Raw genomic sequence first — 20573 nt, forward strand, 5'->3', positions numbered from 1 at the left:
AGCGTTCTAATTGTCGCGTTTTCTTCTCATGCTTTCGTGGGTTTGGGTTTTTTCGAGCAAAAATTGATGCTGGTCAAATGATGTGAGGCTTTATGGTAATTCGTATAAAGAGAATACAAATAAAAATCACAATTTTAGAATGATGTTTTTACATCGACAAATTCATTCACAAATTCACAAATTAATCTTAAATCTTTATCTTAAATTATAGTACTACAACTGTTTGTGCGTTGAAAGTATTTATAAAAAAAGTTATATTCAATGAGCAATCCATTTGAATGTGAGCCTTATTTTTTAATTTTCTTCATCAACATCTTATGGATAGAGACCACCTGCGTCAACTTGTATCCCCTTTTTCTAAGGTCCTGTTTCCAGTACCATTGTTTTAAAGACAGTTACCTTTTTTTTATCTTAATAGACATTTTGAAATGCTAAAACTCGTTCCAGAATGTTGGAAAAGACTAAACGATTTTTTCTACTTAAATAAACTGTCAAAACGACCGAAAATCATCTGTACCTTTTTGAAAGTGTCTCAAATTTCTCCCAGAATATTCTCGAGCCCGTAGTTCTAGTCAAAATCGTTAAGATAATACTCCTCGATAGCAATCGAAACCCATTAGATCGTGAAAAATGATCCCTTTCATCACCTTAGGTCCGCCATGATCAAACGCGCCAAACAGAAGAGAGAGAAAGAAATATCTCCAGCGCTATTGCTATCAACCGGGCCTGGCTAGTATCTTCCGTAACCGAACACCGGCCAGCAAAGGGCATCGATCTTTGTTCGCGAATATTTTTTCAACGCTCAAAACCCGCCGCGAGAGGCAACGAGTGCAAAAGTGCGTAGCTCTCTATTCCGCGATCACCAAACGGCCCGGTCCCGTCCAAACGCGAAACGCCAAAAATGAGTAGAGCAAGAGCGGCTCATCTTCATTATCATGAGCCCTCACGCACTTTTTCGGGCATGGGCGCGAACCAGGCGAACAGATCCACGCTGGAGGCATCATCGGTGCGTAGCTTTTGCGTTCCTTTGTCTACGCCTATTACCTATCGCCTCTCTTTTTCGCTCTCCTAGTTCAATCGATCGTACGCACCTTCGCGCCCTGATCAAGGCGCACGCACTTTCGGGAACTGGCAACATTGTGCGTATCGCGTTTTTCGGAGGTATCTCCGCTTCGCTCTTCTCGCTCATAGCTCCGGTACTCCGGCTCCGGTGCCTTCGCGAGCGATTTGATATTCTCCTTTGTGCGTTCGCTTCTTCGTCCATTAGCAATCCATCTACGCACTTTTTTTCCGCGCTCGCGAATAGACCGCTTCCCGCGTCGGATTCTCGCGTCGCGACCACACCGGTTTCGCATTTTGTAGTTCTAATGTTGCCCGTCGCTCCCAGCCGATGCTCGTTTGATGCTTCGGCTCAATCGGCTGGCAACACTAGCGATACAGCGGCTAGAAGCGCACCACACGCACACCGGGCAGGGGGGAGCACCGGGGCCACCCCAATCCGCCTCTCGCCCGTTCCGCAGGCAACAGAAATCACCACTCCAAAACGGTGCGTACGGTGCGTGTGAAGCCGCGTCTCCGATCATTGGCCCCGCTGGTGCGGTTCTGGAGCAAAAAGCCAATGAACTTTTCGCTAGCCCTAGGTTTGGCCTGGTGCTGGTTAGGCTGCGGTTTTTGCCTCGCTGACATCATGGGGCCACGCGAGTGTGTGCGGGCCGCGTTCTTTTGGTTGCATGATTTTTGTAACTTTTTTTTTCGCTTCCTCTCGCTCGCTCTAAAGGCGCGCTAAGAACGCTGAATCCTCCATTATTGCCAATTTCGGGAGGTAGTTGTCGAACCATTTTCCGGCCCATCCTTCTCCATCGGTGGACGATTTGAAGCGTCTTCCGAAGTGAATTTCTTGACAATTCATTGCTATTTCTTCATTTTTCTATCTCGCTTTGTTTAGGGGGTTTGGCTTTGCGCTGAAGGTAATTTGTCATCTTTTTAGGGGAAACGATAGTATTTCGGTGATGTGACACACTCCAAGCTATGTTAACAGCAGGTTCAGTGAACCGATGAATTGATGAATGAGCGTATGAAGAATGTGTTGAAGTGTTTTAGAGACGCGTGTGTCTTTTGAATGGAAGCCTTTTCACCAAACCGTGCAATGTTTGCTCATCGTTAGTGGCATGATGGACGATAGTTTATTGAACGTACAATGCAGTGACATTGTGAGGGATTTTTTTTCTTTTTCAATTTTTGTAGACGAAATGAATTCTTAACGATTTTTCTTTAAACATTTTTGACAATCAATACATTCAATTATCACAATTATTTCAGTTCTTATGTAGAATTTTTAAAAACAAAAAAAAATCATTCTAAACATGTTTTAGATTATGTAACTTAATTATTGTACCTAACTGTACAATATTAAGTTCCTAACTTTCAAAAATGGCTTACAAATGCAATGTTTAATTAACTTTAAAAGTACTGTCATTAATTAAAAATTGTATAAAAATTTCTCCAACAAACGCTCCAACAATGTCATTATAGCTTTTAACGACGATTTTTTGGATCGTTTGAATTTGACATCGAAATAGACTAAAAAACAAGTTATTTTAAACGCATGCGCTGTTTTCCATTCACGCCAAAGGACTTCTTTGACGTTTTTAGCAAAGGACAGGGTTGAGTTTTACAATGCATGCATGATTTGGCTTAAAAATCCAACAGAGAATAAAAAAAGTATGATTGTTTGAAGAATTATCAAAAAAAAAAGATTGTGAAGAAGAAAATGAAGAATTATCAATTTCTACAAAAAGATACAACACATACAAAAAATGACATGTTGATGAATTTCTTTGTGATGGGAAATTTTGGTTTGAAATTTTCATTGAACAAAATACCAACCACCATCACGAAACAGCCCTGACATTGATGTTTGTACACAAACATTGGCTTAACAATTACTCTCACACTCCTTCGCCCTCATCCATTACCCGTCGTCACCAACCTGCTCGACTCTCTTTGACATTAAGAGAAACGCAAAGAGCAGTGTGAAAAAGTATACAAACAATACCGCTCGACACATTCGCAGCAGCATACCGAGAGGATTGTACAGGAAAACTCCAGTATTAAACACTGATTGTGAGTGTTAAAATTGCATCACTCGTTGCTCGGTTAAAATATCAGCGGAGTGAAGCATCCTGACAAAGCAAGTCCCAGTCGCTACAAGAAAAGAAAAAAACCGCACCACCCGGAAGGAAAATGGCAACACGAGTTTGAGCATGCGGCCGGATGCCGTCCGGTGTCTCGTGAGTACGCGCTAATGGAGCGCACTCTCTCATCTCCGGACCGGGAGCATGCGAAAACGCATCCAAAGGCAGCCTCCTACCAGCACTGCTGCACCGAATGTGCAGCGACAGTATCGCAGTGAGGGTGCAAACGGCGCAGTTTCGGTACACAGCAATCCATAATTTTCATTCGACAAAGCAATACATCCTCCCGCCCGTCGCGGTATCACACACCACTTAGCAAAGCGCAAGACAGCAATTAACGTATCGAGCTATACGGCGAGGATGCTGAACGGGGGACGCGCCCGTTCAAACTCGTGCTAACTTTGAAAAGTCTGAATTTTTCGGTCAGTTTTGTGATTTTTGGTGCAGCAGTAGGTGGACTCACTTCCCACTGGGCAGCGTTAGTTTGTAGTGCAGCCGAAAGGTGCAGCCGCCCAGTAGCCCAAGTTTTTGCGTCGGCAATCTCTGCTTCATATTTGGATGGATGAATAGTTTTTCACGTCGTTCGGTGTTATTGTGGACTCAATTTATGTGTATGTGTGTGTGTTAATATAACTACAAAAAGAATAGCACTAATGTGTTTGTGCCACGGTTGCGTGAAGTAGTGCTCCCCGCAAAAAAGGGTTTTCCCTTGGCGCAGTTAAGGAAAGCAATCGAGCGTGTGCGTCGCGAAGAAACTGCCCGATTCGAGCACGCAGTTGAGCAGTTGGTTTGTGCCGTGGATAAATTCCAGCAGTTTGCATTCGCTCGCAGCATAATTCGTGTGTGCATCTGTGTGTGCGTCTGTGTGTGTGTCTACACCGTTGCATTCGCTACGAAACGCTGGAGTAGCCGCTGATAAAAACAAAGCGATAAACAACACAACCCATTCCTTCACACAAACGCTCTCTCTCTCCCTCTCTCTCTCACACTCTCTTGCGTACACGTGCGCTAGCTCTTCCTGTCTCTTAGTTGTCCTCTCTTCTTCGCACATTCAGCGTAGCTCGCCATCTTGGAAAAGCCACCGCGCCTGTACGTACATGCTGTGCCGTCATCGTTGTACGCGTATTGGTGTACTGGAGCAAGGGAATGGGGCGGAAAACTCCCTCTAGAGAGCAAAAACAAAAGGATAAAATCGATCGGTGACGTGACGGACTGACGGTGTGGGTGTGCTAGCGGGAGGATTTGTGCTGCCGGAAGTAAATAGTGCTCGTTTCCGGCTTGGTCGGTCGTTTGTCGGGAGGAAAAAAACTGGAAACGCAATAAAATAAAGAAATAAATTCGATGGAAAAATTTTAAAAAAGAAACATAATTCATTGCAAGACATCCCGTGCTCCCGGTGAAAACGGTGACGGTGACTAAAAAGTGTATGTGTGAGTGTATTGTTGTCTCCGGAAAAGGACGGGGTAGCCGAAGGGAGCAGTAGCAGTACGCACACGCGGCCGACAATGACGACGACGACGACGACGAACCAAACAGCTGTGTTTGTGTTGGGATCGATTTTTCCTGCCCCCAGTGCAGCGCTGGTGCCGGTTTGAGCGGAGGGCGGAAAGGACGAGGAAGGAAAAGCGAAGCACAACTCCGTCATACACGAGCCGGACGAGCCCACGCGTCCTCGCGGCGCATCACACGCACACCACACCGCGCAGGACCAATACACAGACACGCACAAACGCCGTTTCACAGTTTTTCCTGTCCCTGCGGTGGCCAGCGCGAGGGAAAAGCGGTGAAAATGCCGCATACCACCTGCACTTGAAGCCGCCACTGCCGTCGCCGCCTGTTGGTGGGAAAGCGAGTGTGGAAAATTAAATCTTTCAATTCACCACCGCACACACTGCGGGGCCCAGAAGGCTTAAAGGAGGAGGAAAAACTCATTCTAGGCATTGCTAAAGGACCCTTGGCGAAAGCGACAGAAGGGCAACGGTTTTCCGTGAAAGTACGGGGCACAATCTCGAGTGCAGCAGAGCGCAAAGTAACCGATAGAAGGAAAAAACGCCACAAACCCCTCGGAGCACACACAGTGTGAAGCTCTCTGAGGCCGTGGACAGGCTGTGTGTGTAAGTGTGTCTTGCAGAACTCTCGCTCTCCTGCAAGTGCTGCAAGTGCATCTGCAGCCAGGTGCAGACTGTCCACTGTGAAGGAAAACTCTTCCCGGCGCGGATTGGAAAGCTTACTGCAAAGGATTGAACATGAAATAGCGTTGTGGGTGCAGCGCTTACTGAAAGGTGTAAAAGTGAAGTGAAAAATGCAAAGCCATTGATCGGTTTTTTTGTAACAACACAACAACTGAGCGGTGCTAGTGAGAAATGGCGAATCTGTTGTGAGTTTGCAATCGAAAAGTTACCAAACCGTAGTGTGTGTGTTTCCGGGCGTCGTGAATAGGGAAATTTTCAACCCAGAACCGTCAAAGGGTTTGCTAGTTTGCTATACACACAGCAAAGGAAAGAAGATTGTGTCCCTGTCCTACGTTTATGGGCAGGAATAGCTTTAAAAAAAGGTGCTCCAACAACGATCGATAGCGTTAGGCCCAGCATTACCATCCCAATCCCCCAGAGCTGCGGTGAAAGAGGAAAAGGATTCTCCCGATTTCTCGTTCTGTTACCTGCGCTTACTTTTTTTTCGCAGATGAACCCTTGTCAAGGTGTTTTTTCTTTCTGTACGGTAAAATATATCTCCTTTCCAAGTGCTCCGCGTAGAGAAAGGCAATCGACAGTCACATTAGGAAACAGATTGTGTTCAATGTAGGTGAAGTGTAAAAGGTATTATTGAATAGTAAAAAATAAGCAAACGACAGGAGCATTGGTAAAGTTATACTTCTAGTTGTGCTAGTAACGTTCCGGAAGGGAACTAGCCATGTAAGCAAACGACTCTTCGTTTAGAGGGTAAGATAGATAGAACAATTTTTCTCTAGTACAAATATTTACTATCCCTCGTTTGTAAGCATTTACTTGATGTTACCCTTTGATTGTACTTTGCAAGTATATCTAGCAGATAATAGGATCGATAGTTACCAGAAACATATACGATAAGTAGCCGGATAAAACAGTTACCATGTGTTACCTTGCGTTAGATTCGTTAGTCGTGTAACTAGATGTAGCTTACCGATAGGAAAGAATATTAAGTGACAGGAGAGAAGAACGACTAGAATATTTAGTAAAAATATGAATAGGCAAATAATTCGAATGGTGCTAAACAGTGTGCGACAAGCGTGATACGTTATACATTATTCGTCATATTATAACAAAATCTAACGCACACACACACCCAGCAAACAACCCGACAAACCCCTATCCCTGGGTGGTTCTGGGTGGGCAAGCGCTCACCGCAGAAAGCAGACGAAACACAGCAATTAGGACACCGCCCACCCCAAAACAACCGGCAGGCAAAGTGGCGTCTTCGGGTGGCGGCGAGCTGTCAACGTCATCGTCGGCGATACTGCTCACGACGTTGCGCGCCGTGACGACGGTGGACGGTGGCGCCGGCACGTCATCGTTGCAGGCCGTGCCGGAGGGCGGCCCGGCCGTGCGTACCGTGCCGTCATCGATAGTGCTGGATCCGAGCACGCCCGTACTGATCCTGACCGAGGCGGAAGTGCCCTGTCCGCAGCTGGCAGTACGCACACAACATCACCAGCAGCAGCAGCAAGCACCGGCAGGAGCGGCGGGAGTACGCAGCGCAAGAGATATTACATCCTCCAGCGTCATGACAGGTAAGGGCGGGCGAAATGGATAAATATGAATTGTGTTGGAGTCAAAGGTGGTTTGGAATTAAGTTTGAAGTTGATGTTTTTGCGTATTGTTTTGTTGAATTTAAAATGGTGACTAAGGTATTGAATTATCTTGTTAAAGATATCCTGGAATACATTTTGAAATCCTGTCTGAAATGATCTAGCCAAGAAATTTCATCGTATTTTGTGCGTCTAGCCAATTTATGCTAAGTCAAAGCTGAATTTGCCATTCCAAGAATTCAACAAACTGGTAGAGGCTTCCAAACGTTTGCATAATTGTGAAAGAATACTCGTAAGATGTTCAGAATACACAGTGTCCTGCACGACCAGCAAATTAAGCTAACGTCATACATTTCAATACAATTTATAGTTTTTCAATAATACTATTGGCCGAAACTTAAAAAGCGGATATAAGAGAATGTCATAACATCAGCACAACATCACAGCACGTCACAACGACAGTAAACATGTGAGACAAGGTGTCTCCGTGCTCAGATATGATAAGAAGTTACGCATTGTCAATTAATCCTTACTTTTGGAGATATTCCAGCAATTTATCTGAAGTACAGATGTCAAAAACATCTTTAGTTTCTGTCGATATTTGATTATAAATTGTTAGTCATAAAACGTGTAGTTTAGTTCCTTTCATTTCCCTTTCAACATCATACCATTAAAATACTCTATAATATATAAACAAACAAACACAGAAATCGGTCTGCTGAAACATGCCGTTTTTCTCACCATAAAATGATATTTCTGGCTTTCAACGTGTACAACTTTGAGCCGGGGACGTGAAACCAAGTACATCATCGGTTGAAAATACGACCCAAAAAACCAAAAGTACGACTTTCATCGAAATACTGTGAGCTATAAAACAAAGTGAACATAATCTTATCCCGCTACGCGCGAGTCGTAGTTATTGCAATAAAAACTGGCCACCACTTATGTCCTACAACCGACCGATCGTTTCGTTGTAAGTCTTTCACTTTAAGCCACACAAACAGAATATGGTTCCATCCTTTCTTTTCGCAGCTTCAGCTCAGACTCAGAAGAGAAAGGAGATACTGCCGAAAACTACTGCCGGCTCTTGAGCGTGTTTATGTGTATGTGTGTGGGTTTGTGACTTTGTTCCATGTTAAATTGCGCTGTAAATAACGTCATTTCTTTACCATTCACTCACATTATTCTTCATCCCATCGATCCTTGCACTCGCGTGCTTGTTTAAATACTGCCGCAAAAGCTTATATCTTGAGCTGCGGCTAAACAGGGGCTACGAAAACACATTCATTTTGTGCCATGCGACGACACTCAGCCGAACCAACGCCACCAGCACTGACTGACGGCACAAATCGGATTGATCTTTGACGTTGATAGTGACTGGGATGAGAATTTATGTCGCACCGAAAAGCCATCACTCGCCATCAAATCGACACTCTGCGAATGGCGGGTCCCGAATGTAACCAACCCCTCCCCCCCTCCAGGCCTATCCATCTATCGTCCAGGCACGCGGTCATCTATGAGCTTGGAGGCTATTCGTATGCAGCCTTTATGAGGAGCGGTGTAAAGAAGAACGTAGGATCTCTACAGGCAGTACGGCTTGAAATGTTACGGCACGCACGTGATGTGCCTTCCTGATAGGTCCGGCCGATTTTTTTTGTGGACCCATCTGCTCGTTCGAGAAAGGGATCGCACGGATTTAACATGTCTCACACGTCCTGCAAACGCAGGTTGGGTTGGGTTGAGTGGAGTAGCCCCGGTGGTCAGCACTTCATTAGAGATCGTAGAAAATAAATAGTACAACTGATGCATAATTTACAACCCAGGCTGCGTAGAGATGCACGTTTCTATTGCTCAAGAACGGCTACAACGGCTAATGGTAATGACGTTTGGCGTACTGATTTTTCGAACCTGTTTGATTTGCTCTTTAAGATGGAAACGGCTTGTCGGGTTCTTGCATGATTACACTATTTTTAGTGAACTGGTGTCACTAAGAACCTTAAGGAAGAGTGCAGCGTGCATTAAACATTAGCTCTTTTGTAAGTGAAAAGTTATTTATATGGTATAACTAACGATAACAGGTTTCATGCTCAACAACTTTCGAAGACTTGGTAGAATCATAGCACATATATGCACACACTGCATATAAACATTAAATCTCTTTGGTACAACACATAAAACAGGCTTCTCCAAAAACTATTGACCGGTTTTCATTTTTGTCAACATTTTTGAATCGGTTGAAAAAGTCGAAATGTATTTAAGAGCAACAAAACAAAGAATTCGATGATTTTTTTGTAGTTCAAAGCTCATAGAACTCTTGTTCAGTTTAAGTCCCTCAATCATTCTTTGCAAGGTAATAAAATGAAACAAATCGTAAATTGAATCGATTTGGTTCTGTAAGACTAATGCTACAATGCCAAAACAGTCCAATTTCCAATGTAGATCCCTGATCGTATGTTTATTTTTCAATTTCAATCATTTAATGGATTATTTTTTCTATGAAATATATGATAAAACCCAAGATTTTACAAAACGCATCTCATTAAACTTTAGTATTTTACTCGAAACTTAGCTTATGCATACATATTCCTGATTTTTAGTTCATCAGTCTATTCATTCGCAACAAATGTCTGCCAACTATTAAAAATCAAAAAGTCTAGGCTTCCTAGGCCACGTGCGCTCATCCGATTGAGTTTTATTAATTGTAAACTTACTCTTCATAGTTCGCTTTAAAAAATCATCTTCCAGCTCAGCATCTGCCAATTTTTTTTCCCACTCACTTGCCTCGCTGCGACTGCCTCTTGCACAAAAACAATCTCTAGAGAGCTAAGCTGCAGAGCAGGATGTAACGGCTGTATCGCAGACAGCATCCTGCAAGATTGCATCTTGCAACACTGCAACACTGCACCGTGCCAAGTTCCGCAAGGCGTAACCGTACAAGCGGAACCTGATTCTCGCTTCTTTCCCGCTCTCTTTCTCTCTCTTTTTATCTTTCGTTTGTTTTTTCTTTCTCCCTAAGGCAAAACCGGGAAAGAGCGCGTGCGGGAGGGGAGCAAAAACAAAACCGGAAAACCCTGGCCAGGAACGGGAAGAAGGGATACTTTCCGGGGTTTGTGCACCTAAAGGACCGGAATTCTTAACTGTATTATTTGTATTGCGGTTCTTGGCGGTGGCGGTGTGCACTGCTAATGGGACGTTGGATAAGGATGTGTCCGGGTTAGAACATATCAGCAGCAGCACCACCTCACGTTGCATCGGAAAATATGTGGTCGGAGATGCCCGTTCCTTTCGATTACCATACTGGGGCAAGTGGTTAGGTATGTCCGATGCAAAAGACATTCCTGCTCCGGCTAACGGTACAAAACGGACCCACACTCTAATCACCCTTGCAAACATCCTCCAGTATGTGGAGAGCGGAGTTTTGATTGGAGTCCGCTACATAGTTGTGCACATAGGTGTGCAGCTAAAGTGAGTTAATCACATGATCCAGTTTGGAATTTGTGTTTACAATGCGTCTTGAAAATGTGTGTATGATTCAGGGGTTTTAGGAAGAAAAAAACCTGTTCAAATGAGAAAATAATTTGTTGTTCTGATTTTGGTTCATTGTACCATAACATAAACCATATCTTAATCGCAATAACGCAAGACTTGCATGAAACATATCTTTCACCATAAACATACATGACATGCACGCTAATTTCCCACCGAAAACATAGTCATTAACCCTCTAAAAGGAAAGCACCGATGGCAATGTGTGCAGAAGCTGCAAATAGCTTTTAAATGACCTTCCGTTGCCTATGGCAACCCACCGCTTCTTAGCACCCTGTAAAATCTCCCCCTTCGATCCAGCCACCGATCGATGCACTTCGCAATTGATGCCTCGCCCCCTGCATCGCGTGTCCCTATCCGCTACGGAGAGATGTTCATCCAACCGACAAACAAACGAACCAAACGAAGCGAACGGGAGTTTTTCCCAATCCACTTTGTCAAAGCCTGCAGCCCTCTCCACATGCATGGCCGATTGTGTGTGTGTGTGTGTGCGTGTATTTACCATCGGGAATCGATTTTCTTGCCACAACTCTCCCATCCCGCTCCTCACACACCCACTGCATGCACCGAGTGCAGGAATGTTCTTGAAGCAACACTGCAACAGCTAATCGGTGCTGCAATGGGATGATGGAAATGGAGAGGCTCGATAAGGAAAGGAATTCATATGCTTTTTTGCCAGCTTGTATATTTTTTCCTGCATAGCGGAGCGTCGGTTGGGGCACGATAGTTGGGAAGCTGCATGCCTAGTACATATTTTAATCACAGCTGAACCGAGCATTAAATCGTAGCAGGGAGGGTGCTGTGCGGTGAAATTGGAAGAAAATGCAAAGTGCGGCAAACAAACGTCGAGCACATGATTGGATGTAGATTTTTTGTTGTTGTTCGGCATGCCTTTGCACAGAGCTTTTTTCTTCCAATGCATAGAATCAGCATGCTCTCTGCTAGATTAGAAAGAAGAACGAAGCGCAGAAAAAAAAAACGTCAGAAGTGCATTTGAAAATGCATTCACTGCAGTTAAGCAGACGGTGAGGGAGAGAGAGATGAGAACATAAAAAAAGCGAACGATGAAAGAGAAGAATAAAGCGCACAGAAAAAGCGCTGTGGATTGCGATAGATTAAAAAGCTCGGGCACGACAATCGCACGGTGGGACACACACACGCACACAAGGCCGGTGTGTGAAACATAAAACGGGAAACATGGCCAACCGACACCGATGACGACGGCGACGACGACGACAAACGGCGACAACAACATTGGCGTCACTGCCGAAGGAAGCCCAAAAATGGGAGGAAAGCACCGAGCGAGCGAACATGAACGAACGGCCGCGCAAAGAATGAAGCGAAGAAATGATCGAAGCAAAACAACAGCCCCAAACTACTCCCCATGGCTCGCCCCTGTTTCCAGCCTGCCCGCTCCACCCTGGTCCTGGTGGTGGGGCAGCCGGAATAACGGATCTTTCCAGATACAAATAATACTGTTAGCTTGATTTTCTCCTACGTCCGGGCCGACGCGCGTTGTTGCGCCGTTCGCTTCTCGGTACCGTTCGAAATCTCTTTTGCTTTTCCACCGGTGCACCTTCCCCCCACCCTTCACCATGGACCCCCTACGCACTTTTCTTTAATTCCTTTTCACCTTTCCTACCACTACCCGTCGCCCTTCGTTCTTACATGATCGCACTTGGCTTAAGGTTGATGTTGGTCGTTAAGAATTTTAACTTCTCGTACAGCGCGGGTCCATCGCGATGTGTCTGTTGAAGCTTTGCTTCACTACCATTGTTGCTGTTGATGTTTCTTCTGGTTGGCTGGTGTTGTTTGCATTCGGACGTGCATCAATGCTCATCTGTTTATTACCATTCTCGACATGGGGGCAGGTTATTTTTCATCCCCCGTTTCTATGGGGTGGAAACAATTTGGCATTATAAAAGTATCGATTTGTCGATACCCCGAAATACCTTTACGCTTTTTACATTTACCCATGACAATAGTAACAAAACTACTCCTTCAGAGAGTGTAATGTTATTTACATCATGTTTGCGATGATTTATACTTCAAATTGAAGAGTTTTTTTCTTATTTTTTTTCTTTATAGAACAACTATGAGAATTTTATAAGTTCACAATACATACAGCAAAATCATTATTGGTACCTGTAACATGCATAAAAAGCAACTTGAAATAAGATTTCTTATACACCGCCTACCGTAATTATACGGACAGTTGTTTTCCTCTTTAAAGGATCGTTAAAGGAAGAAATAAATTTTAAAATAATTGTATGATGATAACAAAATTATATTTAACTTGTATATTTTTACCATAATTAAACTTATCTTAAAGTATTTTAACTGATACAGTCATTATTTTGTCTCATAAACTACCTTGCGAACACACAACCAAACTTTACAATCAAAAGAGTACGGACACATTTGAGCTCTGCTATTGCAAAGATTTGAGCTCTGCTAAACATCGTAGTTGAGATTTTTGTTTCGCTTGTATCTTATCAGATCTGTTTTGAACAGTTATTTACTTAATTGATAAGGTCCACATGGCAAATTAAAATTATTTTCTGAAAATAAAAAATTATCATTAATAATAATAATATTAATAATAATAATTATAGTAATAATAATAATAATAATAATAATAAAAATAATAATAATAATAATAATAATAATAATAATAATAATAAATATAATAATAATATTAATAATAATAATAATAAAAATTAATAATAATAATAATAATTATAATAATAATAATAATAATAATAATAAAAAATAATAATAATAATAATAATAATAATAATAATCAAAAAGTTATTTTAAAAATAAATTTATTTTTTGTTTATATTACAGGCTGATAATTATCCTTAACAAAATTCATAAAGCTTTAAAAAAGATATTAAAAACAATTTTGTGAATCCTTGATTTATTTCTGTAAATATCTCCTAAGATGTGATACTTGTAGTTTTGGAGGATTTTTAAATAAACTTTATACATGTTATAAGATGTGTTGTGCGTTTTTTTGGAGGATTTTTAAATACATTAATCATTACAAAAAACTTAGTTTTTGAGGTCTTATAGTTATGATACGACCCTAATTTCATTTTTGTTTTGTTAAATTCGTGTAATAGTGATGTTATAAATTAGAAAAAAATACACAAGGATGTGAAATAACAATTAAAAATCAGACCTGTTCTGTTTTATCTACCTCTTCCAAACTTTCCAAAATTGGGAAAAACACTCTCTACATAGTTACGATAGACATTTTATTAAAGTAAGCCTTATGTATAAACACTTCACAAACAGTTATAACATCTTTCTCTCTTTTCTCGTTTCAGGTATGTAACACACATTTGTTAAATTATTATTGGTAAGTGCTCAATGCTACACTCATCTCAAACCAATGTTTCACAATTCCGAAACATAATCCAACCATATGGTTCTTCCATTCGAATAAAAGAAACACTCGTATGTGATGCCGATTGTGAGCTTTCCATTTGCATCCAACATCCCCGAAAGGGTCACATTCCGACACGTGCTTTGGCCGCATGACCCGGATGTAAAGCTCCACGCTCGTGACCTAAAGATAGGCCCAAACATGGCGGCTGGCGCTGCCCGCGAAACGCGAAACGCCACCGAATGTCACTTAATGGAGCATAAATCATAATCTCAGCGGCACAGCCTCGGAGGTGTGTTATTGCGCTGCGCACGGTTAATCGGTGGAATCGGTGAAATTTCATGCTTTCGTCGTGGATGCGTTTACACACGCGGTGACCGAATTGATCTTGCTCGGACTCGGACCGAACACACTGCCGCCTGTCGCTGTAAACATTTCGCTTACTGGCAGCCCCGGCTGGACTGGTAACAACATGCCGTGTTCAACACGCTTTTCTGCATGTAAGCCACACTTACCGTAGCCGTGCTGCACAATGCAGCCCTTATCGGCGATACGGCAGGCTGGGGCATCGCACACGAACAGTGTCGCTGCTCGTGAGGTTTATGGTTTATTGATTTATGTAAATAATTTAATTAAAGATCGCAGCATGGTGTAGCGTTAGGTTGCTGAGGACAGAGTCGAACCTCCCAGAGGTTCGTTATTGGGGCGATTTTGCACGCCTTCGATGATGCCTGTTCTCGCCGAACGTAGCGTGAAAATTCGTGACATTAAACCCAAGGTGAAACATGAATTACAACAATACCGATTTGGTGAGGCACTTTTGTCAAGCGATCGACTTGAAACATGTTTGAAAGTTCAAGCTTTGAATAGGTTCGATGCCGACAAAGTGCAACACTTTTAAATGTTACGGGCGGAATAAATTAGCTACATTAAAAATCCCTTATGGATTGGAGCAATTGTGATTCTGTGCTTGTATAAAACTGTTGCAAAAAGTGTCCAATGCTGTTCAGACTATTGTTTATTATTTATTGAGCCTTTTGAGACTGCTTTTCCGATCTTAATTTATTTCCAATTTAATCTACAACTGCATAATCACTGCCAATATCAAACACTACACCGCATCCTTCCTCCCTTTCCACCGCATCAGGACTCTTCATTATCTAACATAGAAAAGGTCATTCGGGTTCATCTGCCCACCAACGATTGCATGATGCAATGTGGGCCAAAATAGCAAAAGAAAACAAAAAATCAGCCCAATATCATCCCACATCCAAGCGCCAACCTGTTTGAGCGCATCGAGGAAGTACAGAAAATATGGAAAATATTCGGTGCACACTTTCGTAACCATACGTCTGGCTGGCTCCCGACCAAACGAGGAAGAGGGAACGAGAGGCAGAGGAAAGAAATTGCCAACAAAACAGCAAAAAAACTGCGCTTTACTGTATGCGCCTGCAAACGGTGGTCAGTTGGATGGGAGAGTGTAGCAACAGCATAAATAGCAACAGGCTCATCAACACCTTTCAATCCATTCGAATAGGAAGATTCACCACTTCCCGTGGCATTAGGTGAAGATGGCAAGTAAGAAACAACGCCAAAGCAACGCCAAAGAAAACGAAGAAACGGCATTTCATAATCGCATCTGAATTGATCTTTTCAAGCGGGGGGGTTTCCTTTGCCGTTTTTTTTATCTTCTCTTTCTTTCCCTTTATCACCACTATGCGGTTCGATCGGTGCTGTCTGCATTTCTCCGCGAAAGGCCAACAAGATTCGGATCCCAAAAGCAGCGCCGAGAGGTGTGGCGGTGCCCGAAAGCACCCGGTGCAGCTAAAAGAGATGATGAATCGCACACGTCACGAGGTCGTTGCCCTCGCTGTATCGCATGGTTCGGGCCGGGCCGAAGCAGAGAAAAGATGAGATCACCCGAAACCTAGACCGGAGCGCTCCGGAACGCAGGCAAGATCTATCCCAAGATGTTACGATGTACCGGCTAGACCAAGCGGAAAGGATCGATCGAACGTGCAGCAAGGTTTGGCGGCGCGTTGGAAGGGAAGGGACAGTAACGCACCGGAGCATTAAAGGTAGAGAACATGAGGCAGCACACGTGCAAGAACGAATGGTTCGGGAAGGAATGGTTCGGTTCGGAATGGACGCGGCTCCAGACTGGCTGTGAGGAGGGCTTTTGGGCCTTTTTTTCTTTCTTTCTTGTCCTGTCTTTTGGGCATCTTCATCGCTCGGCGAGTTTAAGTGGTTTGGATGCTTTAATGGGAAGAATGTCAGAGCAAATGTGATGCAAAAACGACGTTTTTTTGTCGTTGGAAGAAGATTCAATTATACAGATCCATACATTGTGCTCTGACTTCCAAATAAATTTACATTCATTTCGATTTTTTTAATTCTGTTGCAGTTTGTTCAAAGCAAATTATAAAAGATAACATCAATTACATTAATTTTGAGTGATGTTGTTGTTTCTTTAAATAAATTTAATAACACTACACTCAAATGTCTAGAATCACAAAGTATTTTTAAGAAGATTGATTTGTCTAGATGTTTAACTTACAATTCAAATATAACTTGATTTTCAATCACGAACACATCTTGCAACAATAAACATATTAATTCCTCTCAGTGTTCCAGAAAAATATCAGATTTGAAGTTATCGTGATTTAAGATTAAATTGCTCTCCAGTCATAGAAACACGAAGCTGCATCGGTGTAAATTACAATCTATGTAAATACAATAGACAAACAGTAAAAGTGTGAATACAAAGCAAGCAGCAATACACACCTCATCTTTGACAAACGCCTCCGCCTGTGGGTCTAGCCGCGCTGCCAGAGATAAACATTCCCACCGAAGAATGTTTCTCTTTATTGTACTTTAATTGCATGGACAATCCATCATCTATGGTTTGCCGCTGGCCAGCAGGGCAAGCCTAAAGAAGAAGAAGAAGAAGCAAAAAAGGCAACAAAACAATAGTTACATCGTAATGAAAGAAAAACCACAGTGCCTCCATCGGTGCCTCCCGCACCCGAAGCCAGAACTGCAGATTCGTGACCGCAAGAAGGACACCGAGAAGGTGTAGGGGCTGGTGCACAACCTCGCTGGCCTTTTGCATAAATCAACCAAGAGGGTAGCCAAGAACGCAATAGAACGAGCATTAGACCGTTGGTTTGTGTAAATAATCATAAATCAATAAACGCTCAATGAGCGGGCGGGCGGAGGAAGGTACCGTGCCATGCTGCCCCACCGCTCTGGGGGAATCGTCCACGGGCAGGCGGATTGTTCTTCACGGCCAACTCATTCGCCAGGCCCACTCAAGAGTGTGATTTCGTACCGGCGATAAAGCTAGCTAATGGAAGGAAACAATCGAAGCTCGTGAAATGGGGTGGGAAGGGTGGCGGTGGTGGTGGTGGTGGTACTGGGGGAAAATGCATCGATCCACACCCGATCGATAACTCTTTGCCGGTGATCTTTGCGCGTCAGAAATCGGAAAGCGAGAACCGGGTACCGCGGTCGGCTGCACAAGGATGCAACATGGCGCGAGCGTACGCGTGCTGATGGATGGTCCGGTCTTTGATTCTACACATCCATCCGTTTGGCGCGAATCAACCGTACCGAGAACAAAGCTCAAATGCGCCATGAAGATACAAAATCCGAATCGACTGTTCAGCACAACAACAAAGGGCCACATTATGGCGATGTTTGTCTGTGCCCGAAGGTGCGAATGGACCATTCTATTCTTTGGCGCGCGCATCGTACTTGTGCATCGATGGAACTAAGTGCAAGCTAGTACCAGTGTGTATGTGTGTGTGTGTGTGTGTGTGTTAGATGGTCAAGAGAGTTTCGCACAAGAAAGCGGTACCCTGCTTGACTGTCATCTACAGCGCTGCCTGCGTCCATGGTCACGGTACGGTGCAATTCGATGCGCTAAAGTGCATTTGTTGTTTATTGCATTGGTTTGCATTGTTGGAGGGATTGAAATTTGTTTTTAAATTATGGACATGAGTAAGGCAAACATAAACAAGCGATTTTTTTACCATTGGTCGTTTGTTTTTTTGTTTTGCTTTCATGTTATTGAGGTATAACATAAAACAAACAGAAACAAAAAAGGATTTAGTCAAACATTAGCATGGAATTGACACTTGTTTATGGTAACAAAGTGCTATCACTTCGCTTACTGATGGAAAATTGTCTTGTGGGAGAGCTTCATCGAATTTATTAGACAGTCTTGTGAAGTCTATTAAACGGTTCCTGTATTGATCGCATTGAAATATATTAACACTATTAACTAACGAAACTTAATAAGTCGTGAAGAATATAACTAGCCATAAAAGAGATGTTCGATGTCAGTTATCCAATATAAATGAAATGATTATTAGAATGATTAAATGAATAGATGATTACACTTTTCTATCTCTGTAACGCAAATATCCAATCTAGATTCATCAATAATATCAACCAAGATTTGTAGAAAATATTAAACATCATAAAATAAGATCCATTCATCGATCAATATGCCTGATGGTTGTAATAAAACATCCATAAGATTAACACCATAACCCAAAAAACCAAACTTTCTCTTCAACCATTCAAGCGCCGTTCTGGACGAACCACGAACCAAAGAAACCGCCCCGAGAAATGCGTGTCATGTAAGGTGCAACACGCCTCCACACCTAGCCTAGCTGTATCGATTAACGCACCAGTATGGAAAGCAGGCTACACTCCCTTCCCAACCGATTACTCAACCGCCACCGGCCAGGATGGTCAACTTTCTACCGGAATTCGATGTTATTATATCATAGAATATTTAATTACTAGCGTGCTAATGCACCACTCTTGCCACTGCTGTACAAGCTCCCAGAGCGATCGTCAGGTTCGTGTGCAGCTCGCATGTGCACTGATCGGCACCTAGTGCGGCCTGGGATCGATCAAACCTTACCAAGGTGCAACGGCTTTCAATGAACGATCAAGAAAAAATTACCCATTGACAGCCATCTTTCAAAGTGGACATTTGTCAGCTGGAGGCTAAAGTCTCCGGTAAAGGGTTACTGCTGTCGCTTGGATAATCAGCAAATTATGTCGGCCCGATACTTCGAGCGCCGATAAGCATGGCAAATGGTTAAGCAAGGATGTGGGAAGACCGGAGAGACTTATCTCTACAAACCTTGGGCACCGGTTTTTTTCCTTCTACGCCTCGCGATGTGTTTATTACGTCTCAGTACGCGACAGCATCAAGCGGCTGTTGGAAATGTGGGTCATAATTTGCGCGCCCGCGCGCTTGTTGATTGATTACCGATCACTTCCATGTTCGTTTAATTAATTTATCATTGATCAGTATGTTGGCTACTGCTTTTGGGAAATCGTTACATGATAAAGCTAGTGAGAAGGCTGTCAAGTGAAGAAGTCGGAGAAAAAAGATGCATTTAAATGCATAAATTAATTCTTTAAAGTAATTTGGTTAGAGATTACATCGCCTTAATCAATACCCAATGCACACATGCAGCTCTCCTAAGGAAATTATTATTTAATATCGCTAGTAACATCACAAACATGTATATCTCGCAGAGTGCAATCGCCTCTCCAGTAACCACCTCGCACGGGACAGTGAATTAATCATCCAAACACTCCAGGCTGCCGTTCTAAAGGCCATAGATCAAGCTATTTTTTTCTCCACTTGTCTGCCCAACCGTCTCGTGCACGGCAAACCCCGCTCATACTACCAGCCCAGGGCTCCGTTGCAGTGTGAATGCACTTGCAATTACGCAATCTTTGTTTACATGTGCAAACGCAAAGCAACGTAAATCTATTACCATGTTTGTACAACAAGCAAACAGCTCTCGCAGGCACCGCTTACCGTTCGTCTGTTTGTCTGCTGCAGCCGCAAAAGATGCACCACCACCCCTTGCGCCTCTGTAGCTTCCCTTCTTCACCCTCCCCGGTGCCATATGGTCGGTTTAAGACGAACTCACCCGTACCATGCACCCTCCTTAACGTATCAGAACCCCGTTGGGTGAAATGAAACGAAACAAATCGAAGTGAATCGAGCTTCCAGCTCACTGCACGCACTACAACTGCATGTACGCTGGTTCGCACTCTTCCTTCGTTCGCTTTATTGCACTATTTTCTTATCAGTTTAAGGGATTGCTGTTCCCTTCCCTTGCGTACAATCCCTCCAACACACACGCACATATACTCTATCGGGATGCATTTTGTTTGCGCGTTTTTTCGCACTATTTGCGTGAGAAATGTGCAATGTGGTGGTGCAGTACGGTGCTGTACGCGGGATGGCACCCAGGGCACTTGAAACGCAATCCCTTCTTTACGTGCATCCCCATCGGGCCGAGGTGGGTGAACGATAAATAACAGTACGGGGGTTCATTCCACCCGTCACTGTTGGATGGGTTTTTTGGTTTCTTAGTAGAACGGGTTCGATCGTGCCGTACTGAACTGCACCGCGGGACGACTGCAAACTGGATGCAGTTCCTGCAGTACTGGGGTGCAGCAAGCGAATTGGAGGAAGTATTATGCGTGGTAATAACGTTTTCATTTACAAGCAATCAATTTATTGGTCAATTTTGTGGATAACTTGCTTTCCCGAGTGATGATGGGGGTTAATGATTGGAGCCTTTAACCTTTCTACATTGCATTACTTTAAGGT

General features: G+C 43.3%; 1 protein-coding gene across 3 annotated transcripts in view; it reads left to right on the forward strand.

The window, feature by feature from the left end:
* LOC120954768 (probable nuclear hormone receptor HR3) overlaps nucleotides 1-20573 on the forward strand; it is a 509904-nt gene that overhangs the window by 394861 nt on the left and 94470 nt on the right. The window contains exon 1 of one of the 3 annotated variants that reach the window (XM_040374996.2): nucleotides 5270-6960. The exons of the other annotated variants lie outside the window; for them this stretch is intronic. Coding sequence (XP_040230930.2) covers nucleotides 6954-6960 — 7 coding nt within the window. The 5' untranslated portion in view covers nucleotides 5270-6953. Of the gene's footprint in view, nucleotides 1-5269; nucleotides 6961-20573 lie in introns of those variants that run through there. 3 annotated transcript variants of the gene reach the window in all.

The sequence above is a fragment of the Anopheles coluzzii genome, chromosome 3 (genome assembly GCF_943734685.1).
Source record: "Anopheles coluzzii chromosome 3, AcolN3, whole genome shotgun sequence".
Lineage (NCBI taxonomy): Eukaryota > Metazoa > Arthropoda > Insecta > Diptera > Culicidae > Anopheles > Anopheles coluzzii.